Source organism: Thamnophis elegans, chromosome 14 (assembly GCF_009769535.1).
Source record: "Thamnophis elegans isolate rThaEle1 chromosome 14, rThaEle1.pri, whole genome shotgun sequence".
Taxonomy (NCBI): domain Eukaryota; kingdom Metazoa; phylum Chordata; class Lepidosauria; order Squamata; family Colubridae; genus Thamnophis; species Thamnophis elegans.
In genome coordinates, this window is record NC_045554.1 from 1,803,507 (window position 1) to 1,821,953 (window position 18,447).

Consider the following 18,447-nt stretch of genomic DNA (forward strand, 5'->3'; position numbering starts at 1 on the left):
TTATTATTCCATTTGAAAGGTTATAAGGTATAGTTTGGAATGCTTTGTTTACCATCCTTCGCACCTGCTATGACACCACCTTGTTTTCTTTTTCTTTTCTTTTCTCCCTCCCTTCCTTCTCTACTTCCTTCCTTCCTCCTCTCCATCACCTTCTTCCTTCCCTTCCCTTTCCCCTACTCCTACCCTCTTTCTTCTCCTTCCTACCCTCTCTCCTTCTCTTTCTCTGCACAGAAGAGCTTCTAAATCCGTGTTTGATCCGTGTTTCTTAACCTCGGACACTTTAGAAAGTGCAGACTTCAACTCCCAGAATTCCCCAGCCAGCCGTGTTTTGGAAGACCCCCCCAACTTGCAATGTTGGCTGACTGGGGAATTCTGGGAGTTGAAGCCTGCACCTCTTAAAGTAGCCAAGCTTAAGAAACGCTGGTACAAGGTTACTAACGTAGTTGGTAAAGAGTAGAATAGTCTTGGATTAAATCAAGAGGCAAGAGAGCAGCTGGGGGATTCTGGGAGGTGAAGCCCACACATCTTAAAAGGGCTTGCGGTTGAGAAACCCAGAATTAGTTGGTGGGCACAGCACAGGTGGAGTAGGGAAGGGGCCTCCGGGTGAAGGCAGGCACTGTTGTGAGCTCCAGGTCTTCTGCCCTCATTCCAGGCAGGGCTTGAAACGTGAACCTTTGCAACAGCCCGACCACAAAGATGAAGAGTTCCATCCTGGCCAGGTTTTCTCCAAGGCAATTCCTGCGACCTGCAACAAGGACCCCAAGCCCGTTTTTAAAACAGAAAAGGACACAGAGAAACCACCAAGCGGCCTCAAGGACCCTCTCAAAGAATGCAAACGACCAGCTCTTGTCTGCAAGGAGTATAAATCCTTCCCTTCCCCACCATCCAGTCAGAGCTGAAGAAGCTTCTTGCATGAGCAGTGAAACGTCTTCAAAGAAAAACAAGAAAGTCTAGTTGCCTCCTGAAAAAAGCCCCTTTGGGACAACCATGACCTGGATGGTTGAGAATCTCTACAGACACTTAGCTGTACAATTTGGGATGAAGACCCTTTGAACGGTGTGGGAGGAGGAATGGATTCCCAGAGGGAAAAATTGCAGACTACAGGGACCATTTGCACCACTCAGGTGACGCTGAGGACACAGAGAAACCTCCAAGTGGCCTCAACGACCCTCTCCAAGGATGCAAATGTCTAGCTGCCTCCTGAAAACCGTTCCTTTGGGACAACTGTGACCTGGAGGATGGAGAATCTCCATAAACAAAAGACAGAGAAGTTTGTAATACTGTCTTCATGGCACATCTCCTTAAAATGTCCTGGAGCACACAGGGATGGTAATCCTGGACTTGAAGTCCTAAGGCCTTGACTCACCTGAAGGTTGTCCCAAAGTTCTGGAGAAACAGAGGTCCAGGATGAGACTCCTTCATAGCCTAGAAAGCTCTTGAGGTTCACAGAAAACAGGAAAAAGCCTCCATCTTCTTACTCATTGCCCCCCCAACTACATACCAGAAGATCAAAGGTCCGAAGAAGGGTAAAGCTTTGGACAACCACTTTGGTTCCAGATCCTGGTGGAGCAGTTGGATGTCCATGGTGCTGCCCAGCATCCTGGTGCTCCAACCAGAGCAATTTGTGGCCTTCAAACTATCTCCCCTGATGATTAACGGGCCTCTTCATCTTCTAGAGACAGGTTTCATCTCAGAAACCATCTCTTGGTTCCTCCACAAAATGACAAGCTGTAGACTAGACTGTCTAACTTTCACAACTTGAAGATTTGTGGACTTCAACTCTCAGAATTCGGGGCTGGAGAATTCTGGGAGTTGAAATCCACAAGTCTTCAAGATGCCGAGGTTGGTTGGACATCCCTGCTGTAGACTTGACTTCCCAGCCAACCTCCTCTCTTTCCTAGACTCCCAGACCCTCCTCACACAGAGAAATAAGGAGAAATTTTCCGACAGTGAGAACGCTCAACCCATGGAAGAGAAGTTGTGGGAGCTTCAACGCTGGAGGATTTCAAGAAGAGACTGGACTGCCACCTATCAGAAATAGTGTACGGTCTCTGCTTAGGCAAGAGACTGGGCTAGATGACCTCCAAGGTCCCTTCCAACTCTGTTAAACTGTTCTGTTCTGCTTCTATCGAGAGAAAAGTCTTCTTCACCCACCTATTGAGAAAGGCAAGAAGGCATCTTTCTTCACAAAGTTCCCTTCAGCATCCAGAAAATGGTTGGGGTTAAACCTGTTGGGGGTCTCCCACTGGGTTTCGTCATAAAGCGAGGATGTCAGAGAAGGAAATACGGGCGTCCCCTGGAGCAGAAGCAAATTGAGAAATTAGTTCAGGAAGGAAAGTGTTCCAGCTTTCCACATTTTCGGGGGGTAGAAGGAAAAGGTAGATCAAGGTAGATCTCGTGGCAGGAATCCTGAACCAAGATGGTTCAAGTCAACAGAGCGTGGACCTTCATGGACATCCCCATTCTCCGCAAAGCTTCCTTGGCCCCAGCCTCCCTCCTGCCTCTTGGGACTCTGAGCACCCCGCTAGGTCCTACCTTTGGAATAAAGTAACCTCGGAAGTGGGTGTCCACAGCGGTGCAGCGTGGGAAATGTTGCACGATAGAAGAAAACCGCTGAACCTCATGAATCATGGCATTGGTGAAGGGCATCTTATTCCTGTCTTCGTAGACTGGCAAGCGTCCTGATCCAAGGACTTGCTGGATTTCCTGTTTGACCTTCCCTGCAGGAGGAGCAGTTCCGAATATCAGGGCCAGGAAGCTAAAGGCCATTTCCTTCATCAGCCCTGGGGAGGCAGCTGAGTTCCTTGACTTGTTCTTCAACTGCAGAACGCTTGAGGTGATCAGCTGCTCCTCAACCCTCTTAAGCAAGCTGGGATGAGCTCCAAAGCGTTCAAGGACAACAGCCAAACCACCAGAAGCCCATAACAGCCACTGTCTAAACTCCAGAGGACCTCGACTGCTATCTCTGCTTCTCCTGTTCCAGGTCAAGGTCTCTATGGCCCTTGAGTCGGTTGGCGATCTTCCTGGCTAATTGGATTTGCAATTTTCTCCTGGGTGCCACTGACAGACGGGGTGGGGTGGGGAAGCCTCGTGGCTCGAAGGAAGAAGACAGTGGGAGGGATAAACCTGGCTCAACAGCCTCTCCTGGGCAGGGGTGAAATCCAGCAGGTTCAGGAGAACCAGTAGCGGAAATTTTGAGTAGTTCAGAGAACCAGCAAATGCCACCTCTGGCTGGCCGCGCCCCCATCTATTCTCTGCCTCCCGAGTCCCAGCTGATCAGGAGGGAATGGGGATTTTGCAGTATACTTCCCTTGCCATGCCCACCAAGCCACGCCCACGGAACCGGTAGTAAAAAAAATGAATTTCACCACTGCTCCTAGGTGAACTACGACTTGTGGGGATCACCCTCCTCCCCCACCCCCCGGGTTCAGCCCAAACCAGGTGTCTTAGCCAAAGAGAATTCTAGCTTACTCTGAATCTCAGGGTATTTCATCATCATCAGAGCAGCCCACTGCAGAGTGGTGGCCGTGGTCTCCGTCCCAGCCATGACAAGGTCCAGAACTGAGGCCAGGACATGGGAGTTGTGGAACGTGTTCTTCTTGCCATTCTCTCCCTTAAACATAAGAGGCAAAGATTGGTTTGATCAAAGAAAAGAATGTGGACCGGGGAGGCAGATTGGGGTGTGGGAGTAAGAGAGAGAGAGAGAGAGAGAGAAAGAAAGAAAGAGAAAGAAAGAATAAAGAGAAACAGAAAGAGAAAGAAAGAAAGAAAGAGAGAGAAAGAGAGAGAAAGAGATAAATAAAGAGAAAGAGAGAGAAATAAAGAGAGAGAGAGAAAGAAAGAAAAAGAAAGAAACAGAGAGAGATAAAAAGAAAGAGAGAGAGAAATAAAGAGAAAGAGAGAGGAGAGAAAGAGAGAGAAAGAAAGAAAAATAGATAAAAAGAGAGAGAAAGAAAGAGAAAGACAGAAAGAAAGAGAGAGAGAAAGAAAGAAACAGAGAGAGAGAGAAAAGAGAAACAGAGAGAAAGAAAGAGAAACAGAGAAAGAAAGAGAAAGAGAAAGAAAGAGATGAAGAGAAAGAGAGAGAGAGAAATAAAGAGAGAAAGAGGGGAGAAAGAGAGAGAAAAAAGAAAGAAAGAAAAAGAAAGAGAAACAGAGATAAAAAGAAAGAGAGATAAAGAGAGAGAGAGAAAGAAAGACAAAGAAAGAAAGAAAGAGAGGGTGAGAGAGAAATAAAGAGAAAGAGAGAGGGGAGAAAGAGAAAGAAAGAAAAAGAAAGATAAAAAGAAAGAGAGAGAGAAATAAAGAGAAAGAGAGAGAAAGAAAGAAAAAGAGATAAAAAGAGAGAGAAAGAAAGAGAAAGAAAGAGAGGGGGAGAGAGAGAAAAAGAGAAAGAAGAATTCTAATTCAATATGTCTCAGGAATCCAGATTGGAAAATTATTTGAGGGTGTGGTTAAGCTTTCTGGGGGACTCCAACCTCTTGTAGCTGCTTGAAGAGCATGGAGTCGATGTAGCTTTGCAGCTGGTTCCGGCTAAGCTTCTCCTTGCTGGCTCGCATGTACTTCTCGATGATCTCGCAGGCTTCCCGGATCCTCTTCAGGATCTCCTTATGGGGTTTGAGGAGGAATCCCAGGAACGGATAGACGTTATACAGCTGGAAAAGAGCCAATAAATCAGCACAAAACCCAACATATAAGAAGGATGCTACAGTGACAATATCATTCTGGTGCCTTTTCATTTAAGGGATGCCTACATTTGGACATGGTGGCTCAGTGGCGAAGACACTGATCAGTGTCGATCAGAAAGGTTGTCAGTTTGGCGGTTCGAATCCCTAGCCCGCGTAACGGAGTGAGCTCCCGTGACTTGTCCCAGCTTCTGCCAAACTAGCCGTTCGAAAGCAGGTAAAAAATGCAAGTAGAAAAATAGGGGTCACCTTTGGTGGAAAGGGAACAGCGTTCCGTGCGCCTTCGGCGTTGAGTCATGTCGGCCACATGACCACGGAGACGTCTTCGGACAGCTCTGGCTTTGAAACGGAGATGAGCAGCGCCCCCTAGATTTGGGAACGACTAGTACATATGTGCAAGGGGAACTTTTGCCTTTACCTAAATTTCTTTTAGTCAATGTTTTTAGAGTCTTCATTTTCAGGTTTGCACAGAAATTGGGGGGCTTCAGAGCTTTAACTATGGAAATCCTCTCCTATGGAAAGGCTCAAATTTTAATTCAACATTTTGAAGGACCGAAGAGCAGCTATTCTCCTTATCTTTTTTTTTTAATAGCAAATAAAATTTTGCTTTTAGGGGGAGTTACCAGCTTTTTCTAGACAGAATCCATAAGTGTACATTTGAAAAAGGAAAAAAAAAACATTTTATGGAGGGGAAAAACAACAATGAAATTTCTTTTGAAAAGGAAGCAATTTAAAAACCCACCAAAATTTTATAATGGCTCTTTTAGAAATCCAGTAGAGCGCATAAAGGAGTTGGAGCCAATCATGGAAGCGCAACAGATTCACGCCTGATCTTTTGCAATTAAAGAAAGAATTATTCTGGAAATTCCAGAACTTATTAGTGTGGTTGAAAATTAATGGGGCCGAAGTAAACCAGGAGGCAAATGAGACAGCTTGGAATGGCTGGTCTTTTTCTTCTGCAGAGCAGATGCTGGATTCCATCGAGGGAATGAAGGAGGAAAATTATAACCGGGACGCATCCTTCCAAGTCCAGAATTGCATTTGGCAACCTCCAGTTGAAATGACCTTTTGTCTCCTGACATTCTCTTTCCGTCTTCGGGATGGGGATGTGAGACTCGAGGCCAAGACATCTAGAGGCCCTGAAGGGCCGTCCCTCTTTCCTGAATCTCCAAAGCCCTGGAATTTTCTCCTTCCTAGGGAGCTTTTCCAAGCCGCTGATTTGGGTTGCTCCTCTGCGCATCTCTCTATCCACAAGTGTCTCTTTCCAAAGCAAGAAGCAGATCGCTGCAAAGCATATCCTGGGTGCTCTCTGAGCTTGGTGGTTTTCTTGCAGAGGGTTCATTACACAAACTAAGTCACATCATCAGTGCAAGCCCCACTCCAGGGGTGGCTTCCGGATCCTTTTCCAACCGGTACAGGCCCGGGGTTGCCCACATGGACGTGCGTCCAGCACGCGCATGCGTTGTAGCTGCAAACGACGCTTCCGCAGGCCTCCACGATGCTCCAGCTGCTCAGTGGAGTGTTGCGCAGGTGCTGTATGCACCGTGTGCATGCGCAGAAGTGCCGAACACACCATACACATGTGCAGAAGCGCCAAAAGCTTTAAAACAGGGTGAGGAGCTCGGGCGAGAGGGTGCGCTCTCAGGAGCACCGTACCGGAACGGTATACGGTGCTCCAGGCAGGCTCCGGTATGCCCGTACTGGTGCGTACCGTCTGCAACCCACCATTGCCCCACTCCCTTCTAGCACTGATGATGTTCCCTAGTTTGGTGATGAAATGTCTGTAAGAAAACAACCAAGCTCAGAGAGCACCAGGGACCCCATAGTCTTCCTTCTCCTCCTCCTCCTCCTCCTCCTCCTCCTCCTCCTCCTCCTCCTCCTCCTCCTCTCTGCAAACCCCATTCCCCACCATCCAGCCAAAGCTGAAGAAGCTTCTTGGATGAGAAGCGAAACGTCTTCAAAGAAATAAAAAAAAGGAGAAAGTCCAGTGGCCTCTTGTCAAAAGCCCCTTTGGGCCTTCTCTGGACGCTTTTAGCCCTGTGCTAGGAGAAACAAGGAAGCTCGTCGTACATGTAAGGCTGGAGCGCCCAGGAGGCTCATCACTTCATGGATGAGTCTTAAGAGGGTGGTGAAAGTTGGGTCGTCGTAGTCAAACCTGTCCCCAAAGAGGATGGTGAAGGTGATGTTGGTGGGAGCTTCAGCGAAGGTCTTCAATGCAAAAGGCTCGCCTTAAAAAAGAAAAAAAGAAGGAGAAGAACAGGAGATGATCCAAAGAGCAGACGAAGGGTAAAGAGAAGAACCCGGGATGAAGAAGGGAGGAAGTGTCTCACCTTTAAAGGAGTTGACCCTCTCAACCAGGAATTGGAGCTCTTCAAGGATCTTTCCTTCGATCAGTGAGGTGCCCATCCCGAGATCTCGAAAAGTGGTCAAGGTAAACCGACGCGTGTTCTTCCAGAGTTCTCCGATGGAGAAGAACAAACCTGAGGAACACATTCCCTTCATTCCTATCCCGTCAAAGGAGGGCCGCATCTCATAGAAGCCCCTCCAAGGTCTCCTAATAATTGGCCAGCCTTATTTCTCTCCATGGAGCAGAGAAGGAATGGGAAGGGAGCTGACCAGAAATCAGAGCCTCTCTAACAGCAGAAACCTTTCAACAATCGATGGGACCAAGAATGGTTGCCCCGAGGGAAATGGCAACCAAAAGACGATCAACGCAGGGTGATCTCCAGCCCAACTGCTCCTGTTCAAGAGCCATCTTGGCTGACCAGCTTCTTCTATCTCCCCTGCCTTGATGCGAAGACCACGTATGTCTGTAAGCTGCGAATTTGTGTCTGTGTTTGCGTGCATCTTCAAGAACTAAAGGGTGTTTTGTTGCATGAAAGTTGGGGTCATTGGTGAAATTTGAATTTCTTTTACTACTGGTTCTGTGGGCGTGGCTTGGTGGGCGTGGCAGGGGAAGGACACTGCAAAATCCCCATTCCCTCCCCACTCTGGGGCCAGCCAGAGGTGGCATTTACCAGTTCTCCAAAAACTACTTAAAATTTCCACTACGGGTTCTCCAGAACCTGTCAGAACCTGCTGGATTTCACCCCTGGCTGCTCCTCAAGCATGGATTCTGACGCAGTTCTCTCTGATGTCCAGGGATTTTTTTTAAAAAAATATACATTTTTAAAAAAATCACGTGAAGGAAGAACACTCTGATTCTGCCACCTCCCCTTACTTTCCTCTTCAGCTGCACCTTGGGAAGGTCGGGCTCTAAAGACCAGCTGTCTAATTGAGTCTTAAGTACGCTTACCATACTCCCGCTGGATGTCCAAGAAAATGGGGATCGGGGGCCTGTCGATAAACTCGTTCCCCTTGCTCAGGAGAGCCTCTTTCACCGCCTCGTAGCCAACCAGCACCACAATCTTCTGTAGGCCCAAATGGAACGTGAAGACAGGACCGTAGGTTTTGGAAAGCTGGAGGTGGAAGAGAAGACGTTCAGAACCCATCAGCCACTGTTGCTGAGCACTGAGAAGCCTGTGAGGAATCTAATAGCCTAACAAATGCTATGAAAGTTTCAAAGACTGATAAATTTGTTTAGTTCAAAAAGAGTTGCCAAACTACTTCAGATGTTTGGCTCTTCTCCTACAGGGTCTACCGTCAAAGAAAGCAGCCCTTGCGTTCTAAACCAGAAGTCGGCAACCTGCGGCTCCGGAGCCGCATGTGGCTGTTTCATGCCTCTGCTGTGGCTCCTTGTCGCCAGTCGGCTACACAATCAATAGGGCTTTCGCTTACGACAGGCAGAGGGAAAAGGACACTGCCCTACAGTGGTGGATTGCAGGCGGTACGCCCCGGTACGGGTGTCCGGTGCCTGCCCGGAGCACCGAGTAACGTTCTAGTATGGTGCTCTGGAGGGCCCGCCCACCCGCCTGAGCTTCTTACCTGTATTTGAGCTCTTCAGCGCACGGAACGCACGGAGGCTCACGGAGGCGTCGCAAGAGGTAAGGACGCATGTGTGCGCTGTGCTGTTCATGCGGTGGATGCTGGGCCCTGTTGCACCGTACCGGTTGCACCGGAATCCGGAACCCACCACTGCCGCGCTAGGAGGAGACTCTATGGTGGCAGAACCAGACTTCCTGTTGGCTTCAGAATTGAAGGGAGGCTTCCAGTTGGAACCTTTGTGGCTCTTTTGAGTGTTTTAAAGTTGTCAACCCTTGGTCTAAACCAAGGCGAGGAAGGATCCAACTGAGTTCCTTGAGTGAAGAACCCACCACCAGGGTCCAAAAGGTCTCTCTCTGAAGGAGCCACCTCCTGAACTTCTCTGGTTAGAAGAATGACGTGGTAAATGTCCTCCTGGGAGTTCCTTGCATTGAGAAGGAACAATCAAGGTTCTGTGGGGTTACCAGGTCCTCTTAAGATCTTCCTGGCAGCTTTTATGGAAAGTTGGGTGGACCCACGAACAGAAAGCTGTGTGATATCACATCAGACTTTGCCCTCTCCTGGCCAACATTATCTAACGTTTCAGATGGGGAAACATCTTCCCATCACTCTCTCTCTCTCTCTTCTTTTAAGGGAGAGCTGAAACTTCCAATTCTCTGCTTGTGTTATATCTACGGATGCGTGGAAGCCCAGTTAGCCCTGCTGTGCGCATTGATTTGGCATACGACCATCGTAAATGCAAGCGACATAATGTGGGTAAGGTGGGGATTAACACTCCTTGACATGCAAAGCCAATTTCAAAGCAGTTACGTTATATAACAAATGTGGCAAACCCTTTGCACTGCTTGTTCCTTTCCCTTTTAGTGACTACAGTTTATGGGTTGCAATTTTTGTCTAGTTATTTATTTATTTATTTATTTGTCTTGTATGCCGCCCACTCCCGGAGGACTCCGGGTGGCTCACAAAAGACAAGGGAAAGTGGGGAAACGAGACAAAGACAACATATTAAAAACAAAACCAACATTCACAATTTCCGTGGAGGTAGATGCTTCTCAGCTCCCCCCAGCCTGCTGGAACAGCCAGGACTTGGTGGCTTTGCGGAAGGCCGGGAGGGTAGTAAGGGTCCGGATCTCCACAGGGAGCTCGTTCCAGAGGGCCGGAGCTGCAACAGAGAAGGCCCTCCCCCGGGGAGTCGCCAGCCGGCATTGGCTGGCAGATGGAATCCGGAGGAGACCTAACCTGTGAGATCTAATCGGTCTATGGGAGGTAATCGGCAGGAGGCGGTCTCTCAGGTACCCAGGTCCGATGCCATGTAGGGCTTTATAGGTAGCGACCAGCACCTTGAAGCGGATTCGGAGACTAATAGGTAGCCAGTGCAGCTCGCGGAGGATAGGTGTAACGTGGGTGTACCTTGGTGCACCCACAATCGCTCGCGCGGCTGCATTCTGGACTAATTGGAGTCTTCGAACACTCTTCAAGGGCAGCCCCATGTAGAGCGCATTACAATAATCCAGTCTTGAGGTCACAAGGGCGTGAGTGACTGTCTGAAGGGCTTCCCGATCCAGGTAGGGTCGCAATTGGTGCACCAGGCGGACCTGGGCAAAGGTCCCCCTGGTCACAGCCGACAAATGGTGTTCTAAAGTCAGCTGGGGATCCAGGAGGACTCCCAAATTGCGAACCCTCTCTGAGGGGCGTATAATTAGTTAGAATGTGTATAATTGACAGACCGGATTTTATCGTAGTATTTAGTTGTTATTTATCATTTTATACTAGAACTTTTAATTGTAAATTTATTGAGTGTTTTTATTTGTTCTGGTCTCTGATCTATGGCTGTCATAATAAACTAATTGATTGATTGATTGATTGAAAAGCAGTTATAGCTTGTACCTGCCTCTTTTTTAAACTTGGGATAGGAGGGCTCACCACAACGTGCCTTCTCTGCTGGGAACTTTTTCATCATCTACAAGCAAGGGCATTTTGGGAGATATGACGCTGTGGGACCATCCTTATCTGCCAAAATGCCCCCTCCAACACAACCTTTAAAACCTACAAGAGTTTTGCCCTCATGTGCTGCAAAGAATCATCAGAAGAAATGGAGACTATTATTTGATCTCTTCATAAAATTTCAGATGGGAAGGCAATCAGGAAAAGTTATAGACAACCCCACCAGTTGATACTCTGGCAGTAATATTTTCAATTGTAATCAATAGAACTGATTAATGAGCAAGCATGATGTGCCTATAGCACAGCAGCTGTAGGACAACTGTATCCATACAGATTTAATTTATCCCCAGGCTGATATGAATATTTGGAGCAGAAACTCAGCTTTTATTTTATTTTATTTTATTTTTTACATTTAAAGCAGCATTTAATTTAAATTTTATTTTATACACATAAGTACATCAACAGAAACAAACACATAACTTAAAAACAACATAGGAACAATAAGTTCCATCATATATCATACCGCAGTTCCAAATCGGTTTCTTTGCAGTTAGTATTTTCCTTACTATATATTTCTATCTTGCATTCATAATCTCCTTGTTCATTATCCATTTTTATGTACAATTCTTTATTTATTTATACTTAGCTACTTATGACCAAATATTATTTACCTGAGCTTTTAAATATGATTCAAATCAATCCAAAATATGATGTAAACCAAAGGTTTAGATAGGACTTAAACCAAAGTAAACCAACCATGATTTAAATCAAACCAAGGTCTGTCTATACCGTTACACCTCCATAACTTTACTTCTCAACCTGCAAAGTCTTAGATAACCATCCAGGTCATTCCTGCTGATAACAGAAGGTCTTACCAATCCCCCCCTTTGCTCCTTACCTCCATAAATGAGACATCTTGTCTTGTAATATTGAGCAAGTGCAGATTGCCAATGAAAGGGAGTGGGGTAGGTCCCGGGGGCATACGCCGAGATGACCAGCCGAGCTTGCTCAGAGACAGACTTGCTAATAGCAGCAGTAAAATCAAGGAGATGATGATGGTTGGGTTGAGGAGGAAGGCTATCCAAGGAGCCATGTTGACCGTAGCTTTGGAGATGAAGAATGGGGAGAGGCGCTAATGGAGCAAGTTTAGAAAAAGCATTTTTATTTGGTAAGAAACCAATTTGGCAATTTTTCACAGGGTTTGTGAAATGGCCCAGACCAGCGTTCCAACTTTCTTCACAAGCCCTCCCCCCCCCCCCCACGCTTGGCTGTGTCACTCAAAATGTCAACACCTCCTTGGTCGCTTCAACAGGGAAATCTTGTGGTTTTACTCAGGAAGGCATCCACCATTCTCAAGACTCGGTCAAATTCTGGACAGCCCAAAGGCAAAATCTGGTCAGGATTCAATCCAATTTTTCTCCCCCCAACATGAGCTTTTTCACCATGAAGAAGTTGAGTCAAAAAATGTACTGATTGAAGGCACATTCCATCTTCGATTTGCATTCAAGGAAGAATCCAGAGAATTCATTTCATCTGAAATTGATCAGAGGCCATCTGTCAACAAGTGGACACTTGGCTAAGAGAAATAGGAGAGTGTTAGACCTCAAATCAGCAGATTAGAAGAAATGTGTTAATGTTCAGTGCATGTTGGCAAGAATACAGAATCCCTTGAAATGCTGGTCTTTTGTAACTCAGAGAAGGAATAATTGGTGGAATCTAGAGGAAGTTGGTGGATCTTACATTGGTCTCCATCCGAGGAGGCAGGCCTCCTTGCTGTAGCCCCATGGCTTCCTCTCTCCCCCCCCTTTTTTGGAACAATTTTCATTGCAGAAAGCCTAACTTCTGTCCATTAACTTTTCCAAGCCATGATTTGCAGCCCTGGCAAAGACTTTTGCTTTGCACAGAGGATCCAGAATCTCTCAGCATATTTATCTTTGGCCACAAGGGAAGTCAAGACCTCCTCCATTGCTTGAAGCCCTTGTGAGATGGGAAGGGATCTTAATCCTACATATCAATGAAGTCAGCCTCCCTGAGATTTTCCCCACGTGGGAGATGTTTTTCATAGACCAGAACTATCTCTCTCTCTCTCTCTCTCTCTCTCTCTCCCCCCCCTTCCTGGTCTCCCAAATCAAAGCACAACCGTTTCCGCGGACTCTTCAACCTTTGAGGTCCAAGCAACGGTCACTTCTTTTGTTACCCTTGTCCGCTCTTCAACCCCTTCCTCCTCTCATGCTGGTCAACCGTTGGTCTTCTGACCGTTTGTTCTAGATCCATGATGGAGAGCCTATGGCACGCATGCCAGAGGTGGGACGCAGAGTCCTCTCTGTGGTCAGGTGCGCCGTCGCCAGCTGCTCTTCTGGGTTCCATTGTGCACATGCGCCCTTGCCAGCTGGTTTTTCTGGGCGCCAAAATGCCAGAAAACGGCCTGAAAACAAACCCCCAAAAGGGCCTGAAAAACAGGATGAAAATGGGCCCCAAAAACATGCTTGCACACTTCAACCAGCTGCTCTTCGGATTTCCAGCGCACTTGCATTCTGGTTTGGGCACAAAAAGGTCCACCATCACTGTCCTAGATCATTTATGATCGGGTCGACAAAAGGTTTTATAATGTGGTTCCCTATTTTCCCAAGATCCTCCCAAGAGTCGAGGTGGCGCAGTGGTTAAATGCAGCACTGCAGGCCACTTCAGCTGACTGCTATCTGCAGTTCAGCGGTTCTAATCTCACCGGCTCAAGGTTGACTCAGCCTTCCATCCTTCCGAGGTGGGTAAAATGAGGACCCGGATTGTTGGGGGCAATATGGTGACTCTGTAAACCGCTTAGAGAGGGCTGAAATCCCTATGAAGCGGTAGATAAGTCTAACTGCTATTGCTATTGTGCTATGAAAGGAAGGAGACTGGTATAACCATTGCCTCCTCTCTGCTCCTTTTGGCCAAATGCCGAGAGTCATTTTGTAAATTTAAATAGCAATTGGAGGAGGACACGAGAGAACGACGCTCTTTCCCACTGAGCAGGGGCCGTGTGGGAGGAGAATAATGGATGAAGATACAGGAAAAGATATCTATCACCCAAGTTCCATGACTGAAAAGCAGGATATTGTTAAAAAAAAAGATTCAGAGATTTAAAAGAGAAACAAGAGCAAGAGAGGTCCAGATTAGCAAGCACAAGTCCGCTCTAACCGATTGTTCTCTGCCACGTGAATTATCACGGTTAACACCGAGAACGGAATCTGGGACTCAGATCAGATTTGGCGAGAGAAAGCGAGTGGCTTTCTCGGTTTTGTCGGTGGCTCAGTGGCTAAGACACTGAGCTTGCCGATCAGAAAGGTCGGCAGTTCGGTGGTTTGAATCCCTAGTATAGGCCTCCTGCACGAGCAGGGGGTTGGACTAGATGATCTCCAAGGTCCCTTCCAGCTCTGTTACTGTTAAACCCAGATCCTGAACGCATCCTCAGCTGTGGGATTTGAAAGCAACCAAAAGTGGGGAAAAGGTTGTGGAATTTGCCTTTCCAAAACCTTTAGGTTAAAAACACAGCCAGGGTCCTGGGTTTTCAGGTTGCCCAGGGTAACAGTCGGGATGCGTCAATAGAAAGTGAATTTATAACCAACACGCGTGATCACACGGTTCTTTCAACACCAGTAGGAGCTTGGGTCGAGCGAAGGGCTGGCTTTCCGGAGCTGGATTCAGTCGGGAGGTCATCAATTTTGCTGACTGACGGACAAAACGAATCTGCAGCGGCGGGTTAAAAATTAAAAGCGAGGGACGCAATGCTTTACCCCGAAGCCAAGAACGTCTGTGAAAAATTAACTGCTGGCAGATGGAGGGGGCCCCGGGGGAGCGTCAAGGCAGTGCCAACAAAAATGCCATGGAGGAGGAATTTAGGACAGTGGACTCACACCTGGGAGGGAGACTTGGGATGGGCCTTCCAAAGAAGCCGCGATGGAAATATTTGAAATTCTTGGAGAGGGCGCCAGGTTGGAGGGGGAAAAAAAAAGTACTTTTTCTTCTGCGAGGAGAGAGTGAATAAAAATGGGATCTTTACAGGCTTGGCAACTTTAAAGATCTGTGGACTTCAATTCCCAGCATTCCCTATGGTGGCTGAGGAATTCTGGGAGTTGAAGTCCACAGGTCAACAACTGGCCAAGGGTTTAAACAAAGGGCTTAAGAGCACTGAAAATAATTACAGGTGGTTCTCGACTTACAGCCATTTGCTCAGTCACCATCGGAAGCTGCAACGGCATTGGAAAAAAATGCAACCTACAACCAGTCCTCGTATTTATGACCGTGGCAGCATTGCCATGGTCACGTGGTCAAAATTCGGCTCTTCTCAATGGCCACGCATGTATGTGGTTGCAGGTCCTGGAGTCAAACTGACTGGGACATAGAATGCCTTTTTAATCCTGCTCTCCTGTCCTCCATCAGGACCGGAGTAAGTCTGAGATTCAGTTCCCAATATCTGGAAAAAAAATTATTATTATTATTATTATTATTTATTAAATTATAGGCCGCCTAATCCCGCAGGACTCTGGTGGTTCTTGATCTACCACTAGGCATTGAGCAGCCATTCAAACAACTATCCTTGGAGTTCTGGCAGTCCCAACAATCCCTCAGTCATGAGATCGTGGGCCTTGCTAACCAGCTCACACTTACAACTGGTTGCAATGCCCGGCTTTCAAGTAATCACCATTTGCAACTCTCCTTGCTGGCTTCCCTAGAAGGACACTGGGGAAGCCAGCAGGAAATGTCACAAGTCATTGGGTATAAATCTCCACCCCGCTCCAATAGCCAATGTTGAGTATGCTTACTATACTTCGCAACTAAGGAGGAACAAGTTCAGAAGATGAACTCTCCACCCGCTTTGGAATAGAATTCTCTAGAGCAGCGTTTCTCAACCTTGGCGACTTTAAGTCCTGTGGACTTCAACTCCCAGAATTCCCCCAGCATAGCTGGCTGGGGGATTCTGGGAGTTGAAGTCCACAGGGCTTAAAGTCGCCAAGGTTGAGAAATACTGCTCTAGATGATTGGGGTTTTTTTTCCCCTTCAGCCAGCAGAGGTCACTACCATATTGCAACTTCAACGAGCGAGAAATCACTGCAACACAGGTGTCTCTTTACACAACCTGCAAGCCGTTCAGATAGGCAGTTGCATGGATCTCCCATCAACGGATCTGTAGCCTTGTGGTTTGCTAAGTTTCGATACTCCAGAAAGCTTCAACCTCCACTGCAGAGGGACTTCATTACTGCGGAAAGACCGGAAAACCTAGTCCATCTTTCTCAGCCTGATACTCTTCTCAATCTTGCTACCGAACACATTTGACAAAAGTTTGGGATGAGGAAAGGGGCTCCACGGGGATTCCAGGAAAGGCTGAATAATCCCAAATCCTGAACCCATCAGGCTGCGGAGATGGTTTGCACACCATATGCTCCGAGAGGGGTCCTTGTTGGTCTCTGAGCTTGGTGGTCTTTTTGAAGAACGTTCATTACCCAACCGAGGTAACATCATCAGTGCTATCAGTGTTACTTAGTTTGGGACATCAAACGTCTGCAAGAAAACCACCAATCTCCACAGATCATCAAGGATCCCCCATTTCAACCTTGAGCTACAAATGTTCTCCTTTATCAATAGTTTGAAGTTTCATTTTATTTATATGCCGCCCTATTCCCTAAAAGGGACTCAGTGCGGCGAACAACTCCAACAGGAAGGGGAACATACAAATACAAAATAGACATTTAAAATAACCAACAACCACACCTGTCGAGAGGGGAAGGGAGCTCATCAACCTCAGGCCTGCCGGCGCAGCCAGCTCTTAACGACTTTTCGGAAGGCCTGGAGAGAGGTGAGGGTCCGAATCTCCGCGGGGAGTTCGTTCCAAAGGGCCGGAGCTGCAACAGAGAAGGCCCTCCCCCGGGTCGTAGCCAGATGGCATTGGCTGGTGGATGGCACCCGGAGGAGGCCGGCCCTGTGCGATCTAATGGGTCTTTGGGAGGTAATTGGCAGCAGGCGGTCTCTTAAGTACCCAGGTACTTGATAATTCTCTGTCCACAACAATCTACCGAAATAAAGAGATGGTTATTTTGACTCCCTCTTATACATGTCTAGCTAGCAGAATACGGAGAGTTGGTTGCACGGCAGAAGAAAGCAAGAACTTTGGGTGTCTACCATCTCAACCCAGCATTTCATTCTACCCAGACTGGGTGTAGAATGGTTTTCAGAGAGATTGAAGTACATTCATGGAGCTTTTGAGATCCTTGGCAGAGACTGACGTCAGGGAGATCCAAGTTCAGAAGAAGGATCTTAAATGAAAGTTGGTTCTTTGCAATCAAAGGTTCAGAAGGATTTACTCTGAGGGCTTCCATGCCTCCCAGCGAAGCTGCGAGATCTTTGGTTAGAAAAGAACCTTAGATCTGTTAAGGATCAAGATGCCCATCAGCCAAACCTCAATGGACTCTTCATGTCCCTGGCAGCTACCCGGAAGGATCAAAGTGGAGATCTTGTAGGCTATCAGCCAAGTTTTTCACCCAAGGTTCGTAACGTAGAGAAGTTTCATAAAGAGATACTGTCAAGGTCTCTGAAAGTGTCAGAATAAAAAGCAAAATAAATGTGCCACTTGTTAGTCGTACGAACAAGAGTGAACGCATATAATAGAATGTGTTCCAAAGAAGAAAGAAGAACAGTATTTGAGGGCCTCAATTAACAAATTCCTGATGGCAGATGAGGGAAAGAGTTGTGTCCTAGACAGCTTCAATTTACAACATTGGCCTGGAAATCCATTGTTTTAAATCAAAATTTGAAACGGAGAAATCCTGGGAGGAAATCCAGCACAAATGGACAAAGTTCACCAAGTTGCAAAATTACGAAATGTTCTTCAGCTGGGTCTTAGCAAGGATTCATATTAAATTCTTGTAGCCCACTGGCCCAAATTCTTCATTAATTCCAAATTTTGGATCTGGGCATCAGCTCCCTGGGAATATTCTAGAGGAAGGAAGGCAGGAATAAGACATTATGCCCACCCAGCCTACGGCCTTTAGGAGAATCCTGTTGCCAGGGGTGGAAGACGGCTAGATATAGAAGTTGACCTTCACTCAAGAATGTCAGAAGAAGGTGTCACATTTAATCACCACCAGATGCTCCTATTGGGCAAAGGACATACAGTGACAGGATCTGGTTCGGGAGAAGTTCTTCCTTCTGATCCAATAGTCATAATGTCCTCCCGAACCACGTTTTTACGACCAGCTCTCCTTCCAAAAGCACTGAAAGCCCACAACATGGCTTATCCCACCAACCTTTCCCTCAACCGGGACTCCTCCAGATGTTTTGCACACCAGCTTCCAGGTCTTCAAACCTCTAGAGGTAAAGCCATGGTGGAAATCTAGAGGAGGTCCTTATTGTCTTACGGAGGTTTGGTCAAACACAGCTGCTGGGTTTTGGAGTTGTAGCTGCCCTCCTTGAAAATTGGCCAAAATCAGATAAAAAATGAAACAAGACAAGTTATAATTACCAGTTTTCCTTCCTTCCCCCCATCCCCTTATCCTTCTTTCCTTATATCCCCTTACACTTCCCTTCCTTCCCTCCATCCCCTCAACCTACCTTGCTTCCTTCCCTTCCTCCCTTCCCTCCATCTCCTCAACCTACCTTCCTTACCCTCCTTCCTTCCATCCCCTTATCCTTTCTTCCTTCCCTTCCTTCCTTTCCTCCATCCCCTCAACCTACCTTCCTTTCTTTCCTTCCTTCCATCCCCTTATCCTTTCTTCCTTCCCTTCCTTCCTTTCCTCCATCCCCTCAACCTACCTTCCTTTCCTTCCTTCCATCCCCTTATCCTTCCTCCCTTCCCTCCATCTCCTCAACCTACCTTCCTTTCCTTCCTTCCTTCTTCCATCCCCTTATCCTTTCTTCCTTCCCT

General features: G+C 47.1%; 1 protein-coding gene across 2 annotated transcripts; it reads right to left on the bottom strand.

Annotated features, from left to right (window-relative positions):
- Window positions 1-194: 194 nt before the first annotated feature.
- Window positions 195-12,148, bottom strand: LOC116517450 (cytochrome P450 2W1). 2 transcript variants are annotated; one of them, XM_032230383.1, is made up of 10 exons: window positions 11,843-12,148; window positions 11,449-11,682; window positions 7,981-8,143; window positions 7,016-7,165; window positions 6,756-6,913; window positions 4,479-4,655; window positions 3,472-3,613; window positions 2,536-2,720; window positions 2,155-2,296; window positions 195-745 (listed from the first exon to the last, which is right to left on the bottom strand). In XM_032230383.1, the coding sequence occupies exons 2-10, from the start codon at window positions 11,641-11,643 to the stop codon at window positions 558-560; spliced, it is 1,500 nt and encodes a 499-aa protein (XP_032086274.1). In that variant the 5' UTR covers window positions 11,644-11,682; window positions 11,843-12,148; the 3' UTR covers window positions 195-557. The 2 variants fall into 2 exon arrangements, with proteins under 2 accessions (XP_032086274.1, XP_032086273.1); XM_032230382.1 differs by having other exon boundaries at window positions 11,449-12,148.
- Between the last annotated feature and the right edge of the window lie 6,299 nt (window positions 12,149-18,447).